Genomic DNA, 25,010 nt, shown 5'->3' on the forward strand with positions numbered 1-25,010 from the left:
GGAGGCTCACTGATGTTGCCTAGTATGGTGACGAAACATCTGAAACCGAACTTTCCAGCTCAGCGAGCAAACCCACATCCAGAACCTCAACCTGAACTACAAATCTTCTCAAAACTCACTAAGATGTATATAGATATAGATCTGATGAAGTCATATCATGCTCAATCTCTCTCCAATGATACTGCCAGACCTGCTGAGTTTCTCCAGCACTTTGTTTTTGTTTCAGGTTTCCATATCCTGAGGTATTATACTTTTATTCATTAAATAGATGTAGTATACCTAGATTTCTAAAAGATAAACCACTGAGATATCACACAAATGTTATGGTGAAGTTGGGGGTTATACATGGAAAGATTAATTAACAGACAAAAAGCAAACTCAAGACATAAAGACAGCATTTTCAAGTTAGCTGGCTGACCTGAGGATTAGTGCTGTAGTTTCAGCAATTTAAAATCTACATTAATAACTGAGACAGAGCAATGTATCAAAGTTTGTTGGTACAAAGCGAGACGGAAATGTAAGCTGTGGGGAGGTCATAAATAGCAGAGATATACATAGGATAAATGAGGTAACAAAGGTCAAGGTAACAAGGTGTTAGACTGAGCACAATACATGGAAGTGTGAGCTTATTCACTTTAGTTTTAATAGAAAAGGTGGGAAGGAAGATACACAGGTGGGACAGGTCATGAGGATGGTGCTGAGCTAGAAGGTTGGAACTGGGGGTGTGTGTAATGAGGAAACTGGTAAAGTCCACATTGATGGGGTTGAAGTGTTCTTTCTCCAGGCGTCAGGTGGTGAGGGAGTGGTGGTGGAGGAGGTCCAGGACCTTCATGTCTTCGGCAGAGTGGGAGGGGGAGTTGAAATGTTCAGCCATGGGATGGTGGGGTCACAGGTGCGGGTCTTTGGGGCCTTGAATGGGGGGTGGGGTGGCAGAAATGTTGGCGGATGATGCGATTTATGTGGAGGTTGGTGGGGTGGAAGGCCAGGACCAGGGGATACTGTCCTTGTTGCAGTTGGAGGTGCGGGTTTCAAGGGCGGAGGTGCGGGACGAAGATAAGATACGTTGGAGGGCATCTTCAACCACATGGGAGGAGGAATGGCAGTCTATTAAGGAGGCCAGCTGGTGTGTTCTATGGTGGAACTGGTCCTCCTGGGAGCAGATGCGGCGGTGGTGGAGGAACACAGGATAGCATTTTTACAGGAGGCAGGGTGGGAGTCGGTGGGTTTGTAAGAAATATCAGTATTGAGTCATTCATTGTTAATAGAGATGGAGGGGTCCAGGAAGGGTAGTGAGGTGTCAGAGATGGTCCAGATGAATTTACGGTCAGGGTTGAATGTGTTGGTGAAGTTGATGAACTGTTCAACCTCCTCATGGGAGCACAAGGTGGCGCCGATGCAGTCATCAATGTAGCAGAGGAAAAGGTGGGGAATGGTGCCGGTGTAACTATGGAAGAGGGTCTGTTTTCCATAACCGACAAAGGGAAAGGTATAGCTGGCGCCTATGTGGGTGCCCATGGATACCCCTCTCATCTGGAGGAAGTGGGAGGATTTGAAGGAGAAATTGTTGAGGGTGAGGACCAGTTCAGCCAAACAAATAAGAATGTCAGTGGAAGGATACTGGTGAGGACATTGGGAGAGGAAGAAACGGAGAGCTTGGAGGCCCAGGTCATGGCGGATGGAGGTGTGAGGAACTGGATGTCCATGGTGAAGTTGAGGAAACAGAAGTCTTGGAGGGTGTGGCTGGTGTCCCGAACGTATGTGGGGAGTCCTGGACTGCGGAGAGAGATAGGACAGTATCGAGGTAGGTGGAGATGAATTCGGTGGGGCAGGAGCAGGCTGAGATGATGGGTTGGCTGGGGTAGTCAGGCTTGTGGATCTTGGGTAGGAAGTAGAATTGGGCCATGCGGAGTTCCCAAACAATGAGGTTGGAAGCTGTGGGTTGGAGATCCCCTGAGGAGCCCCTTGTGTATGATATGGGAGATGGTTTGATGGGGGGGGATGAGGTCATGGTTGAGGGGACGGTAGGAGGTGGTGTCTTTGACTTAGCACCTGGCTTCGGCGGTGTAGAGGTCAGTGCACCAAGCTACCACTGCACCTTCTTTGTCTGCTGATTTGATGGTGAGTTTGGGGTTGGAGCAGAGGAAGTGGAGGGCTGCACATTGTGAGGATGAGAAGTTGGAGTGAGGGAGGGGAGTGGACAGGTTGAGTCGGTCAATGTCTTGGCAGCAGTTGGAAATAAAGAGGTCGAAGGCGGGTATTAGACCGGCACGAGGTGTCCAGGTAGATGACGTGTGTTGGAAGCGGGCGAAGGGGTCCTCGGAGGGTGGGCAGAAGTCTTGATGAAAAAAGTAAGCTTAGAGGCAGAGGAAGAGGTGTTCAACATCACAATGTGTTGAATGAGCTGAATACTCTACTCCTCCTCATATTTCCTCTATTATTTCAGAAGGCAATAACCTATAGAATGTTGTAACCTTCCTTAGAACTGGGGAGAGACATTGTCTGAGTCATGTGCACTAAATAAACATATAATAATATCTTGAACAAGAACGCTGGCTCACCAGCATTGTTGGTCTTGGGCAGGTGGAAATATTGGAATATGTACAGTACAGTCATTTTACCCAAAGTGGTCTCTATTGAGGATTTGAAGAAACATAATGTGAGAATAGGTTTACTGAAGCTGGAACACTGACCTTAATCCCCCTGTAAATCTGCTTCAGTTACAATAGAGAGAGAGACAGCCTGTGAAGTTCATCCCTCTTCAGGCTGTGAAGCCAGATTCAATACAGCCTCTATTAGAAATAACAGGCATTTCAGTCTATTCCATTGCACTTATATATTTTATTGCGACCTAGAATATCTTCTCATAAATAAATACTGTTCAATTCATTAAATCATTGGTCTGCTATATCAGAAACTGTCCCTCAGAGGCAGGGATGCATGGTGCATGGAGCATGAAGGTGGTGACTGTAACAACTGCTAGATCAGACTTCTAACTACCTCATTTTATCTGTCCCTATGCTGTGGTAAGTATTGTCAATCAGCTAAACCAGCTTATCCTTAGCTGGAATACAGGTCACTAATAATATTTGTAGATTAGTAAGTGTTTTGAAGGGCTATGAATACAGAGGAAATGAACATGCTCATGTGTGAACCACAATGGGTTAAAACTGTATGGGATCAAACTCCATGCTGTGCTTTACACAGAAACCTAGGGCCTAATTAATATAATCTGCAAGCTATGAAGTACCTATAGCACGTCTGAAGGCAGCTTGAATAATTAAAAAGGCTCTGTCTGATTGCTTAGCACAAGCAGCAGCATGAAGCCAAGTCACATGGGTTCAACTATAACAAATGTGGTTCTAGGGGTACATTCCTCATCCTGACTTCATACAAATCTAATTTCTTTCAAACACTGCACATAAAGGACCTTCTGTACTTTATACATTGGTAATTGCTGAATAATCAATATACTCCTTCCTGCCTGACATATGTCGTGAAACCTGAAGGAAGTATTTGGTCCCATCAATACCAAAGTAAGTAGCTATCACCTGTTGTAGACAGTTGTTAGAGATGTCTGTAAAGTGGCCCAATTCAATGCTAGAGCAGAAGCTTTTTAGGTTTCTTAGATCATCGGCTGGCAGACCTCAAAATCGGGCCTTACTGAGCACGATGTTTTTATGTAAAATTGGCACAAGTTCTAGTGCTAAAAGATATAAAAGAGACCGAAGGGGCAACATTTTCACACAGACAACTAGCTCTACCATTAAAATCTCCAGAGTTCTGGTGTTCAGCACTGTTCTGGTGCACTCAGTATTACCATAATTTAAGCCATTAAAAAATCATTCACAAAGAATTTGAATGAATAACAAATTCAAAATCCATCTACAGGGTGACTGTGGAGACTCTTTTACAGACCAGCACCAAGTAAGAGGAAGAGTCCCAAGGTTGAATCATTAAGATTGAATTACACAGCACAGAAAGATACCATTCAGCTCTCAATACTTTTGAAAGAAGAATCTAATTCATCTCACTTCCTGTTCTTTATTACTAGCTCTGCAAGTAATTTCCCCATCAAGTACTTGTTCCATTGCACTCAAATGTTGCTTTTGAACCAGCTTCCAATAGCCTTTCAGGATAATATATTCCAGATCAAAACAATAGAAACAAATCTAAATCACACTCCTCTCTTTTTCAAATTGCCTCAAATCTGTATTCTTTGGTTACTAATGATGTTGGAATATTGCATGCAATTCTTGTCTCCTTCCTATCGGAAACATGTTGTGAAACTTGAAAGGGTTCAGAAAAGATTTACAAGGATGTTGCCAGGGTTGGAGGATTTGACCTATAGGGAGAGGCTGAACAGGCTGGGACTGTTTTCCCTGGAGCATCGGAGGCTGAGGGGTGACCTTATAGAGGTTTACAAAATTATGAGGGGCATGGATAGGGTAAATAGGCAAAGTATTTTCCCTGGGGTCAGGGAGTCCAGAACTAGAGGGCATAGGTTTAGGGTGAGAGGGGAAAGATATAAAAGAGACCGAAGTGGCAACATTTTCACGCAGAGGGTGGTACGTGTATAGAATGAGCTGCCAGAGGAAGTGGTGGAGGCTAGTACAATTGCAACATTTAAGAGGCATTTGAATGGGCATATGAAGAGGAAGGGTTTGGAGGAATATGGGCCAAGTGCTGGCAGGTGGGACTAGATTGGGTTGGGATATCTGGTCGGCATGGACGGGTTGACCGAAGGGTCCGTTTCTATGCTATACATCCCTATGACTCTACTGGAAACAGTTTTTCCACAAAGCATCGTAAGTACTTTGTAGCTGGGAGTGTGTCAATTAAATTCTCCCTTAGCCTTTCCCACTCGAAGAATAACTTCAGTTTCTTCAGTCTCCCTATGAAGACTGATGTTCCTAATGTCAGTGCAATAAATTCTCTCACAATTATGATCTTTTCTGTTGAATTGATAAATGCCCTATCACATTGAAGACTTCCTTCTGAAGGAAACCCTTGCTTTCAAGCCTTGTGAACCATCCCTGGTCACGCTTCATGGCTTTAATATTCTTCCTTTAATGTGATACCAACGATTCCAATACAGGCTTAAGTGATGCTGAGAACATGTTTACCATATTGGCCCTTTCTTTGCAATCAATGTCTTCTTAAAACAGAGCAGACTGTCATTTTTTCCTGTATCTACACACCATTCCAACAGTAATAGCTGGAAGATAAAGCAAAAAGCTTCATCATTTGTACTCAACATGGTACAGATACTGAGCATCCCACAACAGTCATTGTAGATCCAGGTTGAGCAGAGGATCTGTTGCACATAATGCCATGAGAAGGCACAAATCCATTGCCCTGATATACAGTCTGGATGAGTCGTACTTCACCCAATCAGACAGTGGATGAGAAGTTATACTGAACTTCTCTCTCAGGCAGAAATAAGAGATCCCACAGCATCATTCAAAAAATTAGCAGGGAGTTCTGGGTGAACTGGCCAATATTTATAACTCAATTAACTTCATTAAAACAGATTGTCTGGTCAGTCTTTTTTGTACACAAATTGGCTGCTCCATTTCCTACAATGTAACAGAATTTCAAATGTCTCCTTGGCTGTGTAATGTAAATATAAATGTTAAGTCAGTCTTTGCTATGGCAATTTTCAGGTACTGAAAGTATCAAGGGGAAGATGATGACATTTTGTTAGTGTTACTGGATAAGTAATCTATAGACAAGCATGCTGTAGGGACATGGATTTGAATCCAAGTATGGCAGCTGGTAATTGAATTTGCATTTAAAATATCTAGAATTGATAACTAGTCTCCATTATGATAACTAAGAAACTATCAACTGACATAAGGACTTGTTTCACTACAGTGCTGAAGGGTAAGTAATCTGCCACTCTTACTCGGTCTGACCTATATGTGACTTCAGATTCTCAGTAACATGGTTAACTTTCAATGGTTCTCTGAAGCAGTCTAGTAGTCATTTCACTAAAAGTCAATTCGAATAGGGTTACAAATTGCCAGTGATGCTCATATCCAATGAAAGAAATATTTAAATTTGGGCTTACACCATAATGTGCTGAAGCCATCAGTGGACAGGTAAATAAGTGACCTGGAGATAACAATAACTGCACCAGCTTTTACTGAGCATTCCAAGTATCCCATGCAGATTTGTATGCTAATTAACAAATAGCCCATGAGAAATGGGATGCTGCTGCTACTCCTTTAACAAGGTTATGGTGTCCTTAATTTGTTTTTTCCCCGAGAGAGATCAAAAAGACAGAGTTGCCAAGAGGTCTAGGTTTGAGGACCAGTTTGATGATAGCTAGCAGATACTGCCTCAGGCAAAAGGCTTTCATGTTTTTAAAAAAAAAATGAAAGGAGAGTGGCCAGTTCTCCCAGCTCAGTTTTTTCTCTGGTTTGGTTTGGTTTGGTTTTAGCAGGCAGTCAGTTGTGAAGCTGCTGGACTCAGAAGCAGGTCCACACTGATCCTCCCTCTCTCTGACATTCCTCCTGCAAGATCCTATGTTTGATTTTGCCTTTTGTGCCAAGGGGTGGTTATATATAGGGATTGTTGCAAGTATTTGGAACAGTATCATTAAGTTGAGATAATCCGTTGGGTTTTCGGACAGGTCAGGCTATTCTGCATTCTGTTTTCTTTTGTTTGTGTTTCATTTGGTAACCTTGCAAATAAATTCTGTGTTGTTTAAAAACTAAGTGGTTGGGCCAGCTGCATCACTCCTGAAATATTCACTATACACCTGCTTAAAACAACTGGCAAAGCTAGGGTCTGGGCTACTTTCTTGAAATATTTTGGAGGGGGTCTGGCCTGGTCCATAACACAAAAGTACAAGAGCTGAATGACAGCATTCATTTGCTTATTATCTCACCAGAGTCACTAAGCCATTCTAAATAAATATGCAATGTTACTGGTAAAATAAAGGAAAACTGCACCTGAAGGTGAACAGTTGGAGACGGATATCCAAAAAAGCCATCGGTGTGCTTCAAATCTGATTACAAAGCTGAATATCTTAATGTTTAGACAAAGGGAACCTGACATCCAAACAGACAGTGATATCTGTCCTGCACATGTGATAATGAGATAAATTTTAGATAGTCTCCAATGGGGAGCTTAGTAGGGAAGAATATTGATGGGTTCAGATGTGTGTATCCAAGCAATGAAACTTAGCAGGAGAGAGAAAACAAAATATTGACCCTTGCTGAAGGAAAACAAATCAATGGTCTGCAGTTTCTTAAGTAAATTTGCTGTCTGCTGCCATTCACTTTGCTTGGCTTCCATTGCCTGAGGGAAGAAGTGGTGGGGGGTGGGGGGAAGGAAAAAAAAAAAGAGGATGGGGATGCAATGCATGATGTCCTACAGAGGTGCTACAGCCAAATGACAAAGTTGAGCTGCAGTGAGTCAGTGTCACTTTCTACAGCAGGAAAACAGGTCTTCAATTCACCAGTTATTGAGAGGAGGCAGGAGCAGTGTAGAAGGGTGATGCATGCTGTGGCTGCTGGCTCCAACCACCAAGGGGCTGGGGGATTGTGTTCCCAAGCTGGTCACTCTGCTGCCCTTGGCTCTCATCACGCGGAGTGTAAGGAGGGGGCTGCTCCTGTTTGGAAGGACAGAGAATGGGAAATCAGCAACATCAAATATTTACAGAAACAGTTTCAAAAATGAAGTAGCAGATAATATAGGAGACCTGGGTCTAATTATAAATTCCCGATCATGCACCCCTATCCTTCAGGTTGGTGTAATGATAGGTTATAACAGGGTGGAGCAGCAGTTAAAGCAAGGTCAGTCACTTAGCAACTCTCACCTAATCTTAACCTGCTCTTTCCATCAGGTAGGGGTGTCACCACAGGATAGCATGACTGGGTCAGAGCTTGCAGTAGGGTAACAGTGAAGATTTACCCCTAGGGTGGACTTACTGGGAGAATTAAAGTAGGTCAAAAAGAACTCCAAGCAGATGGTCCTGAAAAAAGAAATGCAACTTTAGGTTTCCCTGTTGGCCAAATGTTCCATGGCCAACGGAACTCCACAACAATCCTCAAAATTCAGGGTCAGAAACCTTTGAAATCACTCAGCCTTCCACAGCTGATCAAAGGATCACCGTTGTGGCTTTCTCACTGGCTATGCAGTGGAATCAGAGGTCTTCAGGTTTTCTTTCACCAGCTATCAATGTTATTCCGAACCAACAGTGCAGGTTTGATTTCCATTCTCGTTGAGGTAGATTTGAGGTAACCTCCCACCTTGCCCTGATCTGGAGTTGAAGGGAATGGCAAACCACACTGAAATTGCCAAGATGGATGGCTCACAGAATTTACATTAGCATGTAAAAATACCTAGGGTCCAGGGAAGACATTGATAGATAGTTCAGTCTCTGATCTCTGATGTCAACTGCAATGTTCACTCACATAAGATTAAGAGGTAGAGATATCAAGTGCTTACAGTTTCTACTATTGAGGATTTAAAAAGGATGTAAATGAGTTATTACCCTGTTGTTATAAAAGACTTGAACATAGTCAAAAGTATGAACCAGTTGCATTTTTTGAAAGCTTTGAAATTATCCTATTATGTGTAGGATGAATTGGTTCTACACGGTATGTAATGGGTGAATAGGCATTGACATGGCAAAGGAATGTTGGGGGGGTGGGGGCATGGGTTTACTGCTTCCATTCCAAATGGAATAAAGCTTTAAAGCTCTGAGGCAGATATTTTTATTCACTCCCTACCAGGCACCAAGCATTCCTTGTAGCTACCGCTGATCTCTTTCCCAAGTTGGCTGGGCAGCCTGCAGACCAAACCAGCAAAGGCTGTGTCTGACAGCAGACTTACCCAAGGCAAGGAAGCTGTGAACTTTCCCTAATCCCATTACAGCAGCCTTGAAGATGAAGATCCAGGCTCTGATTACTGTTCCTTCATCCTTGCTGGATTGATACCGTACAACTCCTTAGTGAACACTGTGGGTGTGCCTTTATACTGCAAACACTGAAATGGAGGTTCAAGACCACATTCTCAAGAGACTGGCATTATAGGGTAAGATGGCATCAGATACAGGAGCACACCATCTGAGAGGTTTCACTCCAAGCCACACAATATACTGACTACAATGCTGTTCCTTCACTGTTGTAGGTAGATATTCCAGAACACCCATCCCAGCAGCACTACAGCTGTACCTTCAGAAAAACTGCAGAGGTCCAAGATAACAACTCACCTCCAGTTCAAAGGCAATTAGGAATGAACAAATACTGGCCTTACCAGGAATTACACAAGAAAAATGTTCATGTACTGAGAGCAACCAAAGGAAAATCTCATTGCCTTAAATAAACTGGTCTCAGCATTGACTCAGCTGCAGCAGTCATTTCTAAATCCCAAGCCTTGGAATCAAGACCCATGCTAGACACTGGAGGCCATAACTGAAACAGAAGACACTAGTGCAATATTGATGGTCTGCCTTAGCTAGGATGAGATATTAAACTGTGATCCTCTCTGCTGTCACAGGTGTACATAAAAGATCCTACAACATTTTAATAAGAGTGGGGATTTCCTCCTACATCTGTTAACCAAAAGTCAGGAACGGATTATCCAGTTACTGATAATATTTATGGGATTTTGCTGTGCAGAAATGTACTGCCAGCTTTGCTGAGAGATTACACTTCAAAAGGACGTCACTGAATGTGAAGCATATGGGACATGCCTGAGATCATGAAAGCACAGTAGAAATGCAAATCTGCTTTTCTTCACTGATGGCCATATATTACAATTGGAGCAAAGCTGTATTGGGGCAATGTGTAGAATCACTTTTTAAACTGAGTAGTAGAAATCTGGAACAGTCTCACCTAGAAACTGGATGAGTGGGATTTAGGGGATACAAATTGATGATTTCAAAATGAAGATTAATAAATATGTCTGACAACAAATAAAGTGTCACATAACCAAGGTGGTTAAATAATCTACACTGCACTCGTGATCAAATGGAATTGCAACGCAGCAGTTGTTGAATGGCCTTCTGTCTTTTTGAACTGGTTAATGCAAAAATGTAAAAGGAATTTTTAGTTCAGCCAAGATGAGTGCTCAATGCATATCTACCCAAAAACCACCCATTCATAGTATGCCTGTCACAGCTCCAACTCAGCAAGTTTCCTGCTTAAATCCTCATTTTTACCACCTCCAGATTCAGCTATTCCATTGTATTCTTAGCCAACCTCCCAACTTCCACCTTCTACAAGTCTCCATTCCACTCCAACCCTATTGCCTGTATCCTTACTCACTAAATTCCATGCATGGTAACCTACACTAGCTCCTCGCCTGCAATGCTTCAATTTTAAAATTTTCATCCTTCATTTCAAATCTTATCATGGCCTCTCTTATACAACTTTCAGAGATGATGCACTGCTTCAACTCTGGTTCTCAAGCACTCTAATTTTAAATAACCCCTTCAGCTTTCCTTCCCAAACTTTCCACTTATTGGTCACCTGATCTTACATTTCTTTGTGGTTCAACATTAATTTTGTTTCTAATATTCTAAAGTGCTTTGGAATGCATATTTAAGTGAAGGTGTTGTATAAATGCTGATATTGTTTCTGATTCGTTGTTCTGATTATCCTGGGATTGTTTGATGGGGAAAATGTGGAGAGAGCTTTACTCTGCATCTAACCCCATGCTCTATATGTATTGGACACACTTAACTATTATTATTTCCCCAACATTCCAACAGATTCTGGGCAGTAAAGATAGATTAGCAACATCCTAAATTAAAAAAAAAATACATTTTTTCTTCCTTGTCCTTACCATGGGCACACTGAGAGGGACTGACTGACTGCTCTGAGTATTTTCAGCCTGTTCTGCAGGCCTTGCTTCACCTGCATAGAAAGAAGTATTTTACTACACATGTACCAATGGTACAAACCTCCAATGCAATGTGACAAAATATTGCACCCCGACCAAATGTCCGCTCCATCTTCCATGTCCTAAGTGGTGTGGGCAGTCATGGACATCCAATGAATTGGTGCACTGATGGGAAAAAAAATATATTGCCATTGCTTTCTTCAGGATGGCCGACTAGGAAACTGCTACTCTTACCCATTGCCACCAGGTGTAATGGAAGGTCAGTCAGTTGGTTGGTCAGTCTTCTCTCTCTCTCAAGGTTCTGTCAGAATGGGATACCAGTGTTAGCTAGAACTTCTGAAGAAGGGCCTGTGCCCGAAACGTCGAATCTCCTGTTCCCTGGATGCTGCCTGACCTGCTGTGCTGTTCCAGCAATAAAGTTTCAACTAGCTAGAACTTCTGCTCTCACCCAGATAGCACACATCCCAGCCAAGAGGACTGTCAAGTCACAGAGAATAGCTGCCTAGTATTCCTTCCTTCTAACAGATTGTGCTGGCTGTGATGCCCAGTTGAGATCACCTAGCTCACCAAACCAGAGGTTTCCTACTTTGTTCAGGAGGTGTCATCTTGCTAAGTGGGTATCACACACACTTCTACGGGTCAGAAAATCGCAAGTTCAAGTTCCACTCCAGAGCCCTGAACATATGGAGAATGCTCTATAGTGCAGTATTAAATGAGTGCTGCACTATTGGAGGTGCGGTCTTTTGGGAGAGACTCAGCAGAAGTAATGCCTGGGCAGGATGTAAATGATCCCATAGCATTATTGCAAAGAAGAATGAGGAGCTTTGAAACATCCTAAGCCAATATCTATCCCTCAACCAACATCATTAAGACAAATTTATATCACCTGACTGTATTGGTTTTCTAAAAATTGGTTGCAGCATTTCCTACATTACTTGGAAAAAGTGCTTCACTGACTCAAGGTAGAATCATACAGTACCAAGAGGCCTTTAGTCTATCAAGTCAATACTGCCAAAAACATATTACACTACTCCCATTTTCCAGCATGAGGCCTATAGTCATGGATGTTATATAACTTCAAGTGCTCACCCAAGTACCTTTTCTTGAAAAAAAGGCTGAGGTTTTCTGCTTCCCCTACCCTCCCAAACAGGGAAATCCAGACCCCATCACCTGCTGGGTGAAAATGTTTTTCCTAAAATCCCTTTTAACCTTTTGCCTATTAAAGGCACTATGAAATGCAATCTGTATTATGAGTCATTTAATGAAGGGTTTAATGTGTGAAGTTACATAGCTGCATGAGATTACATGCTTTACTTAGTCTTGCTTAACTTTTAGAAATGAGTTAGAACAGTCTGATTAGGGAAGAGAATCACCAGATATCTGCAACAGTAAATTAAAGACATTAAAACAAAATCAGTGAAACAGTAAGGTTAGATGGACTAGCACATTGCATTCAATTCACACAGAGCAAGGTCGCACAATATTAACAAGACAACACCCAGAATCTGTTGGGCAGAAACCCTTTGTCAGGACTTCCAACTTCACATCTATTGACTCTGACTTCCAGCACCTGGAGTCCTTATTGTCTCCAAAATCAGAATCTGTTTTAGTGCTGTCAGTGGAGTAGTAAGTATTGAGTAACTCTCCAGCTACTCAAACAATTCCTTGGAATCTTTCACATCCGGTTTAATGTATCATCCAAGAGAGGACACTTCCACTAGTGAGGACACCTCCAATAATTGACAAGGACGACACGGTGGCTCAGTGGTTAGCACTGCTGCCTCACAGCACAATGGTCCCAAGGTTTGATTCTAGCCTCAGGTGACTGTCTGTCTGTGTGGAGTTTGCACATTCTCCCCATGTCTGCGTGGGTTTCCTCCGGGTGCTCCAGTTTCCTCCCACAGTCCAAAGACGTGCAGGTCAGGTGAATTGGCCATGCTAAAGTGCCCATCGTGTTAGGTCAATTAGTCAGAGGGAAATGGGTCTGGGTGGGTTACACTTCAGAGGGTCGGTATGGACTGGTTGGGCCAAAGGGCCAGTTTCCACACTATAGGGAATCTAATCTAATCTAATTTGGACTTCAGCTCATATCCAAGGAGAGGTTTAAAAAATATGTTTGGCATCCTCCATCCAGCTGAAGGCCTATGATAGGAATGCTGGACAACAGGGCATGGTTAGTCAGTCCTCAGTGATACTTTCAAAGTTCAAAGCAGAAAATTCATGTTAAGTGTGATTAGCTGCAGAGGGGCTTACTTACAATCCTGTGTCTGAGACAGTAACGCATTACCTCCTGGAAGAGTCATGGGCCCCGGGTAAGGGGGAGGAGCCATGTAGTTCATTGTACCCTCTGTGGGAGGTGGTCCAGGGTAAAATCCAGCTACAAGAATAATAGCAGTAGGTAAATAATTTGACAAAAGATATATGCAAACTTCAGTACTGATCCTTGATCACAGCTGGAATAGAAACAAAGAATTGGTCTCAGTGCCCCAGTGGTTTTGCCTGACTACCGAATCTTGTCAGACACACACACACACACACACAAATTGAATGAGGACAAGATCAGGATTAGCTGTGATATCATAGAATCCCTATAGTGTAGAAACAGACCATTTTGGCCCAACAAGTCCACACTGACCCTCCAAAGAGTATCCAACCCAGACTAATTCTCCTACCCTATTACTGTACAGTTCTCCGGATTAATGCACCCAACCTATACATCCCTGAACACTACGGGCAATTTAGCATGGCCAATTCACCGAACCTGTACATCTTTGGACTGTTAATTAAGCATTTTGAAGAATGACTACTTCAGGGGAAAATCCAGTTCCTGTTAAACTTTGAGAATAAGGAAGAGGGGTGCAATTGGGGGAAAACAAAAAAAAAGAGCCACTGGTGCCTAATTTTCACTTTGATATTTGACCACACAAACACCATATGTACTGGTATTATATTGGAGGTGGTAGAGGGAACAATTACTAGTACAATACATGAGACATTTAGAAAGCTAAGCTTTTCAAAAACAAGCTCCTCAAAGGGAGTTGAAGAATAAAGTTGATAATGAACTTTTGTGGGAGGTCATATTTACTGCATAAAACAACTAGAAGCATTCATGTGAACAGCTTGTTTTTAAGATGACTCAGGTACAGAAAAGACAAGGTCTTAACAGATAGAGAGTCAGAGTAATATAGCATGGATTACCAACCCAAACTGGTCCATACTGACCATCGTGGCCACTCAGCTAGTTCCAATTGTCTGCATTTGATCCATATTGTTTTAAGCCCTTCCCCCATCCATGTACCTCATCCAAAATGTTTAAACTGTTGCTATTGTACCTGCCTCAACCTCTTTCTCTGCCAGCCCATTCCACATATGCATCACTCTCTGCAAGAAGATGTTGCCTCTCAGGTCTTTCTTAAATCTTTCCTCTCTCACCTTACACGCCCTCTAATTTTCAATTCCCCATCCCTGGGAAAAAGACTATATGCATTCCTGGCCAACCTCTCCCAATAATTTAGGCCTACTAGTCATGGCAATATCCTCTAAAATAGTCTTTGCACTCTTTCCAATTTTACTATTTCTTTCTTATAACAGGGCGACACAAACTGTACACAATATTCCAAGTGTGACATATTTTGCTGCCTCGTATAAAAAGCACACATGGTTGGCGTCCATAGTATTTGAAAAGCTTGAAAGATAAATTGTATCAAAATATACTGCAGCTAGACTGGTCATTTATACTGTATTGAAATGTAAACTGTTTCATTTCTTCCATTACCGAGCTGCTTTTGTATTTTTTTTTTAAATGCCAACTAGAAGGAAGGAAACACAACCACAAGGATCGGTGCAGAGTCCACTACTTTGTCATTTATGTAAGTGATTTGGATGTGAGCATAACAGTATAGTTAGCAAGTTTGCAGATGACACCAAAATTGGAGGTGCAGTGGACAGTGAAGGTTACCTCTGACTACAACGGGATCTTGATCAGATGGGCCAATGGGCTGAGAAGTGGCAAATTAGATTAGATTAGATTACTTACAGTGTGGAAACATGCCCTTCGGCCCAACAAGTCCACAACCCACCCAGACCCATTCCCCTAAATTTACCCCTTCACCTAACACTATGGGCAATTTAGCATGGCCAATTCGCCTAACCTGCACATTTTTGGACTGTGGGAGGAAACCAGAGCACCTGGAGGAAACCCACGCAGACTTGGGGAGAATGACTGTGTGGAGTTTGCACAGTCACCGGAGGCGGGAATTGAACCCGGGTCTCTGGCATTGTGAGGAAGCAGTGCTAACTTCTGTGCCACCGTGCCGCCCTTAGGGGAGTGTAATTTAGATAAATGTGAGGTGCTGCATTTTGGGAAAGCAAATCTTAGGATTTATACACTTAATGGTAAGGTCCTGGGGACTGTTGCTGAATAAAGAGACCTTGGAGTGCAGGTTCATAGCTCCTTGAAAGTAGAATCGCAGGTAGATAGGCTAGTGAAGGCTGCATTTGGTATGTTTTCCTTTATTGGTCAGAGTATTGAGTACAGGAGTTGGGAGGCCATGTTGCAGCTGTACAGGACATTAGTTAGGCCATTTTTGGAATATTGCATGCAATTCCGATTGTGAAACTTGAAAGGGTTCACAAAAGATTACAAGGATGCTACAAGGATTTGAGATATAGGGAGAGGCTGAACAGGCTGGGGCTGTTTTCCCTGGAGCCTGAGTTTGAGGGGTGACCTTAGAGGTTTATAAAATCATGAGAGATGTGGATAGGATAAATAGACAAAGTCTTTTCCCTTGGGTGGGGGAGTCCAGAACTAGAGGACATAGGTTTAGGGTGAGAGGGGAAAGATATAAAAGAGACCTAAGGGGCTACTTTTTCACGCAGAGAGTGGTACATGTGGGGAATGGGCTGCCAGAGGAAGTGGTGCAGGCTGGTACAATTGCAACATTTAAAGTGCATCTGGATGGGTACATGAATAGGAAGGGTTTGAAGGGATATGGGCCGGGTGCTGGCAGGTGGGACTAGATTGGGTGGGATATCTGGTCGGCATGAACAGGTTGGACCAAAGGATCTGTTTCTGTGCTGTACACCTCTATGACTCTCAGTGGGAGACACTAACAGAGTAAGCAATGTCTACCATTACCAGTAACAAGTAGATAATCTGTGATCTTCCCAACATGTAAAGGTGAATCACCTGGAAGTGGGGGAGGGTAGGCAAAGGTTGCAGATGTTGGTACGTTGTATGCTGCGACTCCCACAGGTACTGTATTTCCACATGCACTGTTTAGCATGTACGTGTAGCCAAATCCTCCAGCTGGGACTTCACCCCTAGAGGCTGAAGAAGAAGAGATTGAGTGCTTAGTAAATGAGACCTCGATTAGATTCAAAGTTGATTCTAAACCTAATGTTGGCGACTGCATTAACAAACCTTTTATAACAAAGAACCTGTCCAGACCCCTTAGCTACCTTCACCAATGTCACATCGCCCATTAATCTTCTCACTCACTCAAATGTTTAAAAGCAACAGATCTGTCCCACCAGTACCGCAGTATTATACAGTGACACACTTGTCTACACCATTATTATACACAGTATCTACAATGACAGCCTGTACCTGCATTGAATTAGAAAACAACTGCATATTTCATTTTGATTAGGCAACAGTAGAAATGATCGAATGCCAAAAGGAAATTGGGTCACATCATTGATGCCAGACATGCAGTCATTCTGAGACCAATAACTTAGTAGGCTAAATCTGACCATATCATCCAAAGATTCTTGCCTCATCAACATATGAACAGTAATGGGGGGAGGGGGGGGAAAGAGAGACTAGATAGTACAAGGGTTCCAGGTTCATCAGTAACCATAAGCCAAAAAGTATAAAAATCACTGACTTTGAAGCCCAAGTACCATTAACCAAATAATTCCACAGGATAATGCTCTTAAGATGAGCAAGGATGCATTTGTACAGTAATGCTCAAAATCCCAGGAATATCTCAATGTACTTCAATCAATGACCAGTAATCAGTAATAAAGTAGGAAACATTGTAGCCAATCTACAATGAAGTCCACTGCAAAATGATAAATAATTTGATGATCCCTTTTAGTGATGATGGTTAAGCGACAAAGATTGCTGAGGAGCCAAAAATATTAACCCTGCTCTGCTTAGAAATAGTGCCATAACATCCCTTTACAGCCACAAAGGACAGAAGACAGGACATCTATTTAATGTCTCATCTGAAAGACAGCATCTCTTCCACTCTAAACTGTCAGTCTGGATTATCTCTATGGCCTGTCCCACTAATTTGTCTCAGACACCTGGACTGACTACTCTCACAACTGGGACCAGAATCTCAGTCATTTGCTTGGAGAAAGGAACGTGGACAAATTATAAAAGGAAAGCAAGTGGGACCGGTACTGTGGGAGTCAGGAAAGACTGAACCGAGACCCACAGAGCAAGCGAATGAAACCCTACCCTGTGATGCTGTACGTAACATCAACTGTCCAAATTCAATGGCACCTCCACTGGTGAAGGAAAGCTTAAATGTTGCAGAACCTTCCCATCCTCCTGTGGAATAAAATGATGATTAGAATGCAAGGGAAAAACAGATATTCTTAAAAGCTTCTCCGATTCCTCAAAACTAATGCACAAACTTTTGCTTTCATCCAACCCAGAAATAAAATAAATTTAGCAATCAAAACTGACATTACTTCAAGGACTATTTGACCATAGCCCTCATGCCAATCCTGTCCCACTGCCATCCAGTATCTCCCCAAATCTTTTATCCCCAGTCACCCACACCCTGAATACATTCTTTCTTGTCCAAATGACTGGGTTCCATCAGCACCATCTGATCAGAAGCACTGCAGGCTAACATATCAGAATTTAACTAATCTAAAGTAAATGCTTCAAATACTCCTATTGTCTCATCTGGACTGATATTATGGAGTATTTACTCTATTTTAGAATCAGACTTCCTTCCATTGCTTCACAGTATTCGTCAAGGACTCTAGAAGCCATTTAACTACTGCTTGTCACACAATCAATACAATCATCGTATATCCATTCTGCATGATCCAGTTTCGTCTTTCAACCTCTTTGCAGCCTGCACCACCGTTCCTTATGCAGCCAATTGAAACTGCACAAAACTCCTATTTTAATCTATCTAGACAAAGAACAAAGAACATTACAGCACAGGAATAGGCCCTTCGGTCCTCCAAGCCTGCACTCTTATCTACACCTGTCACTTATTTAAGGATTTGTATCCCTTTGCTCCCTGCCCATTCATGTATCTGTCTAGCCTCTATCACCTCCGCTGGCAACATGTCCCAGGCACTCACCACCCTCTGTGTAAAGAACTTTCCACGCATATCTCCCTTACATTTTTCCCTCTCACCTTGAACTCCTGACCCCTAGTAATCAAGTCCCCTACTCTGGGGAAAAAGCTTCTTGCTATCCACCCTGTCTATAGCTCTCGATTTTGTAGACGTCAATCAGGTCACCCCTCAACATCTGTCTTTTTAATGAAAATAATCCACATCTACTAAACCTCTCTTCATAGCTAGTGCCCTCCATACCAGGCAAGAACATGGTGAATAGTCTCTTGAGGAAGTCTATAGCCTTAAAACTTGTCCTTAAACATTAAGGCCAAAACAATGTTAAATTATAGAACACATTTCCTGCACAGTAGAAAATAGACAGGCAGAGAGGGTCAGGCCATGGGAAAAAAAAGGGGGAACCCAAGCTATACAGAAGAGAAAGACATCTATTCTCACCAGAGAAGGGGATGCACAGAGACAATTTTAGTGCTGAGACTGCGGAAGCCAGTAGAAAACTAACTCTTTGTGCTTACTTGCTATGACTTGAATTTAATTGCATTTTGAGACTTTATGATAAATTTGAGTAGCCATTTCTGGTTATGAAATGCAAACTCTGTAAAAAAGGTAATATTGATGAACCTTTAAGTTACTTGCTGTTTTATAGACTAAGACTGCCCCACTGTCAATTCGAACTAGTTAGATCTTGTGTCTTATTTGAATTTGCATCACAACCTTGAAAAGAAGGCATGTTTAATTCGAGACTAATTAATCATTTTAAATACAATCTTGCAATAACATTTCAGCTTCAGGTACAGAGTGATTCTGTGCTTAAAAGCAGAGGTCTACTCTAGTTTAAAATTATTCTAAACCTAACATTGAAGAGATTCGATTTTATGGTCAAAAAAAGTTTGCCCTCTTTGCTAAGAAGCCATTTCATAAAACAATGGTATCAGACATGCGAGCTGTGCAAGGTTACTTTATGACATCTCCCACTTAGACTCATTTCCTTATTGGAACTTATCTCGTTAGCAGATGCCTAACTCAGCTGGATTTGTTTTTCCCACCTGATGGATAGCTCAAGACCTGTAGGAGTGATCAGTCAAGCGCACACAGATCTGTCAATTCTCTTCCTTACGAATTATTGTCTTTCACTGTTATCTGTTTAATTAAGAACATGCAGTGTTTTTTGTAAACATTTTGTATAAAGGATGCCTGTTTGTGACAGTACAGCAGAGTAGCCTGCAAGGGCTCTTAAAGGAAGAGCTATTTCCTATTCTCCTGGGTTATTAGAATCTAGTTAGTTTAGCTTATAGGTGTCAGTATTATGTTGTAACAGTGATGCTACTGGTAAATAAAGGGGTGACTAAAATTAAACTAACCTGTAAGAGTTTTATTTTATTCCAGACTACCAACGAGTACAATCTCCAGGACAAAATCAAGAGAGGTTTACAGGTTGACTCCACAAGAGATTCCCTGGGCCATCTCAAATCTGTACTTTAACACTGACCCTCTCCAAAGCATCCACATCCTTCTGATAATTTTTGCAACCAGAACTGTACACAATATTCCAAATGTAGCTGAATTAAAGCCCTATACAACTGTAACATTACCTGCCAACTCTAGTACACGATACCCCATCCGATGAAGGAAAGCATGCCGTACGCCTTCTTAACCACTATCAACCTGCATTGCCACCTTCAGGGTATAGTGGAAATGAACACCCAGGTCTCTTTACATCAATTTTCCCCAGGGCTTTTCATTTACCGTAAAGTTTGCTCTTGAATTGGATCTTCCAAAATGCAACACCTCGCATTTGCTCAGGTTGAACTCCATCTGCCACTTCTCCACCCAACTCTCCAACTATACATTCTGCTGCATTCTCAGACAGTCCTCTTCAACGTCTGCTACTCCACCAATCTTAGTGCCATCTGCAAATTTGCTTTTCAGACCACCGAAACCTTCCTCCAGATCATTTATGAATATCACAAACAACAGAGGTCCCAGCACAGATTCCTATGGAACACTGCTGGTCAGTTCTCCATTTTGAGAAACCCCCTTCCACTACTTCAATCTCCTGCTGCCCAGCCAGTTCTCAATTCCCTAGCACATACACTCTGGACCCCATGCAACTTTACTTTCTCCATCAGCCTACCATGGAGAACCTTATCGAATGCCTTACTGAAGTCAGTGTATATGACATCTACAGCCGTCCCCTCACCAAAATCAACTTTGTCACTTCCTCAAAGAATTATATTAAGTTGGTAAGACATGACCTTCCCTGCACAGAACCATGCTGCCACTCACTGATAAGCCCCTTTTCTTCCAAATGTAAATAGATCCTATCCCTCAGTACCTTCTCCAGCAGCTTCCCTACCATTGACATCAGGCTCACCGGTCTCGAATTACCTGGATTATCCCTGTTACCCTTCTTAAACAAGGGGACAACATTAGCAATTCTCCAGTCCTCCAGGACTTCACCCATGCAAGAATGCTGCAAAGATATCTGTTAAGGCCCCAGCTATTTCTGCTCTCACTTCCCTCAGTAACCTGGGATAGGTCCCATTCGGACCTGGGGACTTGTCCACTTTAATACCTTTTAGAATACCCAACACTTCCTCCCTCCTTATGCCAACTTGAACTACAGTAATCAAACATCTATCCCTAACCTCAACCGTCATGTTCCTCTCCTCGGTTAATATTGACACCAAGTACTCATTAAGAATCTCACCCATTTTCTGATTCCACCCATAACTTTCCTCCTTTGGCCCTTTCCTCAAGTGGGCCAACCCTTTCTTTAGTTACCCTCTTGCTCCTTATATACGAATAAAAGGCTTTGAGACTTTTCTTCACCCTGTTTGAAGATATTTCATGACCCCTTTTGACCCTCTTAATTCCTCATTTCAGATTGGTCTACGTTCCTGATATTCTTCCAAAGCTTCACCTGTTTTCAGTCACCGAGACCTTGTGTATGCTTCCTTTTTCCTCTTAGCTCGTTTCAATTTCACTTGTCATCCCTGGTTCCCTATTCTCGCCACTTCTATCCCTCGTTTTCACAGCGACATCTGTCCTGCATTCTGATCAACCTTTCTGAAAGCCTCCCACATACCAAATGTAGAGTTTCCTTCAAACAGCTGCTCCCAATCCACATCCCCAGCTCCTGCCAAATTTTGCTATAATTGACCCCCAACCAAATTTAGCACTCTGCCTTTAGGACTTCTCTTGGACATAGACGAGAGTGTTCTAAAAGATACAGAATTGTGATCACTATTCCCAAAGTTATCCCCTACCAAAACTTCAACCACCTGCGTGGCTTCTTCCAGAACTGGACTATTTACATACTGCTCTAAAAGCCTCTTGGATGCTCCTTACAGATTCTGTTCCATCTAAACCTCTAACACTAAGTGAATCCCAGTCAATGTTGGGAAAATTGAAATCTCCCAACACCACCACCCTGTGCTCCTACATCTTTCCATAATCTGTTTATATATTTGTACCTCTATCTCACGCTCGCTGTTGGGAGGCCTGTAGTACAGCCCTAACATTGTTACCACACCCTTCCTATTTCTGAGCTCTGCCCATATTGCCTCACTGTTCAAGTCCTCCATAGTGCTCTCCTTCAGCACAGCGGTGATATCTAGGCACTCTCGACAATGGCTTCCCATCCCTGTATATTATCTTTAATGTAATTACATATCAATCCCCATCTTCTTTATATACATACTGTACCTTGGAAACATCCAAAGACATATGCTTAGATTCCACATGAATGTTACTGATAACCATTTGGTACAGCTCAGAATTGAGTATTGTTAAAAAGGAAAAAGGATATTTTTCCTAAGCAATTCATCTTGCATTCATCAGGACAATGAACAAAGGTCATAGTGTTAATATGCAGCTTCCAAAACAAATAATTGTGCCACATCAATTTAATCACATACAGAGGAGAAAGTGAGGTCTGCAGATGCTGGAGATCAAAGTTGAAACTTTTTTGCCGGAACAGCACAGCAGGTCAGGCAGCATCCAGGGAACAGGAGATTCGACGTTTCGGGCACAGGCCCTTCTTCAGGAATGAGCAGAGAGTGTTCAGCAGGAGAAGATAAAAGGTAGGGAGGAGGGACTTGGAGGAGGGGCGTTGGAAATGTGATAGGTGGAAAGAGGTCAAGGTGAGGGTGATAGGTCGGAGTAGGATGGAGGCGGAGAGGTCAAGAAGAAGACTGCAGGTCAGGAAGGCGGTGCCGGGCTGGAGGGATCCGGCTGAGACAAGGTGGGGGGAGGGGGGATGAAGAAACTGGTGAAGTCCAAGTTCATCCCCTGCGGTTGGAGGGTTCCCAGTCGGAAGATAAGACGCTCCTCCTCCGACCGTCGGGTTGTTGTGGTTTGGCGGTGGATGAGTCCAATGACCTGCATATCCTCGGTGGAGTGGGAGGGGGAGTTGAAATGCTGTGCTACAGGTTGGTTGGGTTGGTTCGTCCGGGTGGCCCAGAGGTGCTCTCTGAATCGCTCCGCAAGTAGGCGGCCTGTTTCCCCAATATAGAGGAGGCCACACCGGCTGCAGCGGATGCAGTAGATGATGTGGGTGGAGGTGCAGGTGAATCTGTGGCGGATATGGAAGTTTCCTCTGGGGCCTTGGAGAGAAGTGAGGGGGGAGGTGTGGGCGCAAGTGTTGCACCTCCTGCGGTTGCAAGGGAAGGTGCCGGGAGTGGAGGTTGGGTCGGTGGGGGGTGTGGATCTGACAAGGGAGTCGCGGAGGGAGTGGTCTATACAGAACCTGCTAAAAACCAGGCGTGAGGCTTTCAGATCAGGATACCTACTCAAATATGAGGAATCTAAGTATGACCTTCACAGAGCCATTAAGACAGCTAAGGATCAATACCGATCCAATCTAGAGACCCAGACAGACACCCAGTGACTATGGCAAGGACTGAATGACATCACAGGTTCTAAAAAGAGACAGTGCAAGATAGCAGACGATGACATATCCCTCGCAGATAGTCTCAATGCCTTCATTTTGAGCAGAACATTCGCTTTGAGCAGAACTTCAGTGGCGAGGTAACACCTATTCTGACAAGTCCTGTCAAATCAAGCTGTGCACTCAGAGCATGTGCAGAACAACTGGCAGAGGTCTTCTCAGACACCTTCAACCTCTCCCTGCAGCAGGCCCTGCCCCTGCCTGTTTCAAGAGGGCCAACATCATCCCTGTGCCTAAGGCGGCTCATGCAGCATGTCTCAATGACTACCGCCCAGTGGTCCTAACATTGGTGGGCATGAAATGGTTGGAAAGGCTGGCATTAATCAACTCCAGCCTCCCCACTACTCTTAACCCACTCCAATTTGCTTATAAGACCAACAGATCCACGTCAGATGCCAAATCACTTGCCCTTCACTCCTCCCTAAAGCAGCTTGACACCAAGAACAGCTACGTAAGAATCCTACTCATTGACTACAGTTCAGCCTTCAACATTATTATACCCTCGAGACTGATTACTAAACTTAGTGATCTCAGACTAAGTCCCATTTTTGCAACTGGATCCTCTGTGGCCTGTGGGTCAGGAAACTATCAGTGAAGACTGGGAACAATATTCATCCTCTCTAACACTCAACACAGGAGCCCCCCCCCCCCAGGGTGCATACGCAGCCCCCTACTCTACTTGCTGTATACCCATGACTGTGTCACCAAATACCAAACTAATGCCATTTACAAGTTCGCTGCTGACACCATAGTCAGTTAAATCTCAGATGGTGACGAAACAGACTACAGACGGGAGGTGGAAGCCCTAGAAAAATAGTGCACCAAGAACAACCTAGCTCTCAATGCCAGCAAAACCAAGGAACTCATTGACTTTCGGCAGGATGTTACTCGTGACCCCCTACACATTAACAGCACAGAGGTGGAACGAGTGGAGAGTGTCAAGCTGCTGGGAGTGGTCATCCACAACAAGCTTTCTTGGACTCTTCATATGGGCACACTGGTTACAAAAGCCCAACATCTCTTCTTCCTCAGGCAGCTGAGGAAATTTGGCATGACTGTGAATACCCTTGCCAAATTTTATAGGTGCACCATCGGGAGCATTCTTTCTGGATGGATCACTACTTGGTATGGCAACTGTACCATTCAAGATCGGAGACGGTTACAGAGAGTGGTGAACTCGGCCTGGACAATCACAAAGGTCAACCTCCCATCTATAGAATCCATCTACCAGGCCCACTGTCAAGGAAAGGCCACCAGCATTCTCAAAGATCCATCCCACCCTGGCAATGTTTTTCTACAACCTCTACCATCGGGGAGAAGGTACAGAAGCCTGAACACACACCAGCCTGTTTCGCAACAGTTTCTGCCCTACTGTTGTTAGAACACTGAACGGACTCAAAGTCTTAATGTTCGCCTGTACCTGTGTTTTTGTTTTTGCTGCTGTTTACCTATTATTTACTTAGCTATGCTACTGAACTGTGTGGATCTGCCTGAAGTGCTCGCAAGACAAAGCTTTTCACTGTGCCTCAGTACACATGACAAATTCAATTCCATTCAACTTCAGCCAGACTGACAATACTAAACTTTTTTTTTAAAGCACAGTTATCTGCACACTCAGGATTATTGAGCAAATATTAACTGATCATAAAATTACATCGAATGTTAGACTCTATGCATGTTTTACCAGCATCCAGATAGTGGTGAACACCATTCGTTCTACTGTGTAGCAGCAGAAAACAGTTTCACCTGCTGCTCAATTTTTGTGTCATTACTCTTCCAGGGTAATTGGAGGTAAATTGGGAACATTTTAGGGATCAAAGTGACAGCCATGGCAACGTTCACAAGTTTGCACAATATGCAGTATTGTATC

General features: G+C 43.1%; 2 protein-coding genes across 5 annotated transcripts in view; both read right to left on the reverse strand.

The window, feature by feature from the left end:
* unc13d (unc-13 homolog D (C. elegans)) overlaps positions 1–7,587 on the reverse strand; it is a 198,255-nt gene extending 190,668 nt beyond the window's left edge. The window contains exon 1 of the mRNA XM_088000394.1: positions 7,466–7,587. The gene's annotated coding sequence lies outside the window, so the exon portion shown is untranslated. The remainder of the gene's footprint in view (positions 1–7,465) is intronic.
* The window catches only part of LOC122561962 (WW domain-binding protein 2-like), a 34,390-nt gene continuing 12,203 nt past the window's right edge, over positions 2,824–25,010 (reverse strand). Inside the window, exons 4-8 of one of the 4 annotated variants that reach the window (XM_088000400.1) lie at positions 17,327–17,419; positions 16,046–16,186; positions 13,145–13,234; positions 10,801–10,871; positions 2,824–7,618 (exon numbers count right to left, since the gene is read on the reverse strand). In XM_088000400.1, coding sequence (XP_087856526.1) covers positions 7,469–7,618; positions 10,801–10,871; positions 13,145–13,234; positions 16,046–16,186; positions 17,327–17,419 — 545 coding nt within the window. In that variant the 3' untranslated portion in view covers positions 2,824–7,468. Of the gene's footprint in view, positions 7,619–10,800; positions 10,872–13,114; positions 13,235–15,994; positions 16,187–17,326; positions 17,420–25,010 lie in introns of all 4 variants that reach the window. The other 3 variants (XM_088000399.1, XM_088000398.1, XM_088000397.1) reach the window with 3 other exon arrangements.

Source organism: Chiloscyllium plagiosum, unplaced genomic scaffold, assembly GCF_037043375.1.
Source record: "Chiloscyllium plagiosum isolate Xiang-an unplaced genomic scaffold, Cpla_swu_hap1 HiC_scaffold_25, whole genome shotgun sequence".
In the NCBI taxonomy this organism is placed as follows: Eukaryota; Metazoa; Chordata; class Chondrichthyes; order Orectolobiformes; family Hemiscylliidae; genus Chiloscyllium; species Chiloscyllium plagiosum.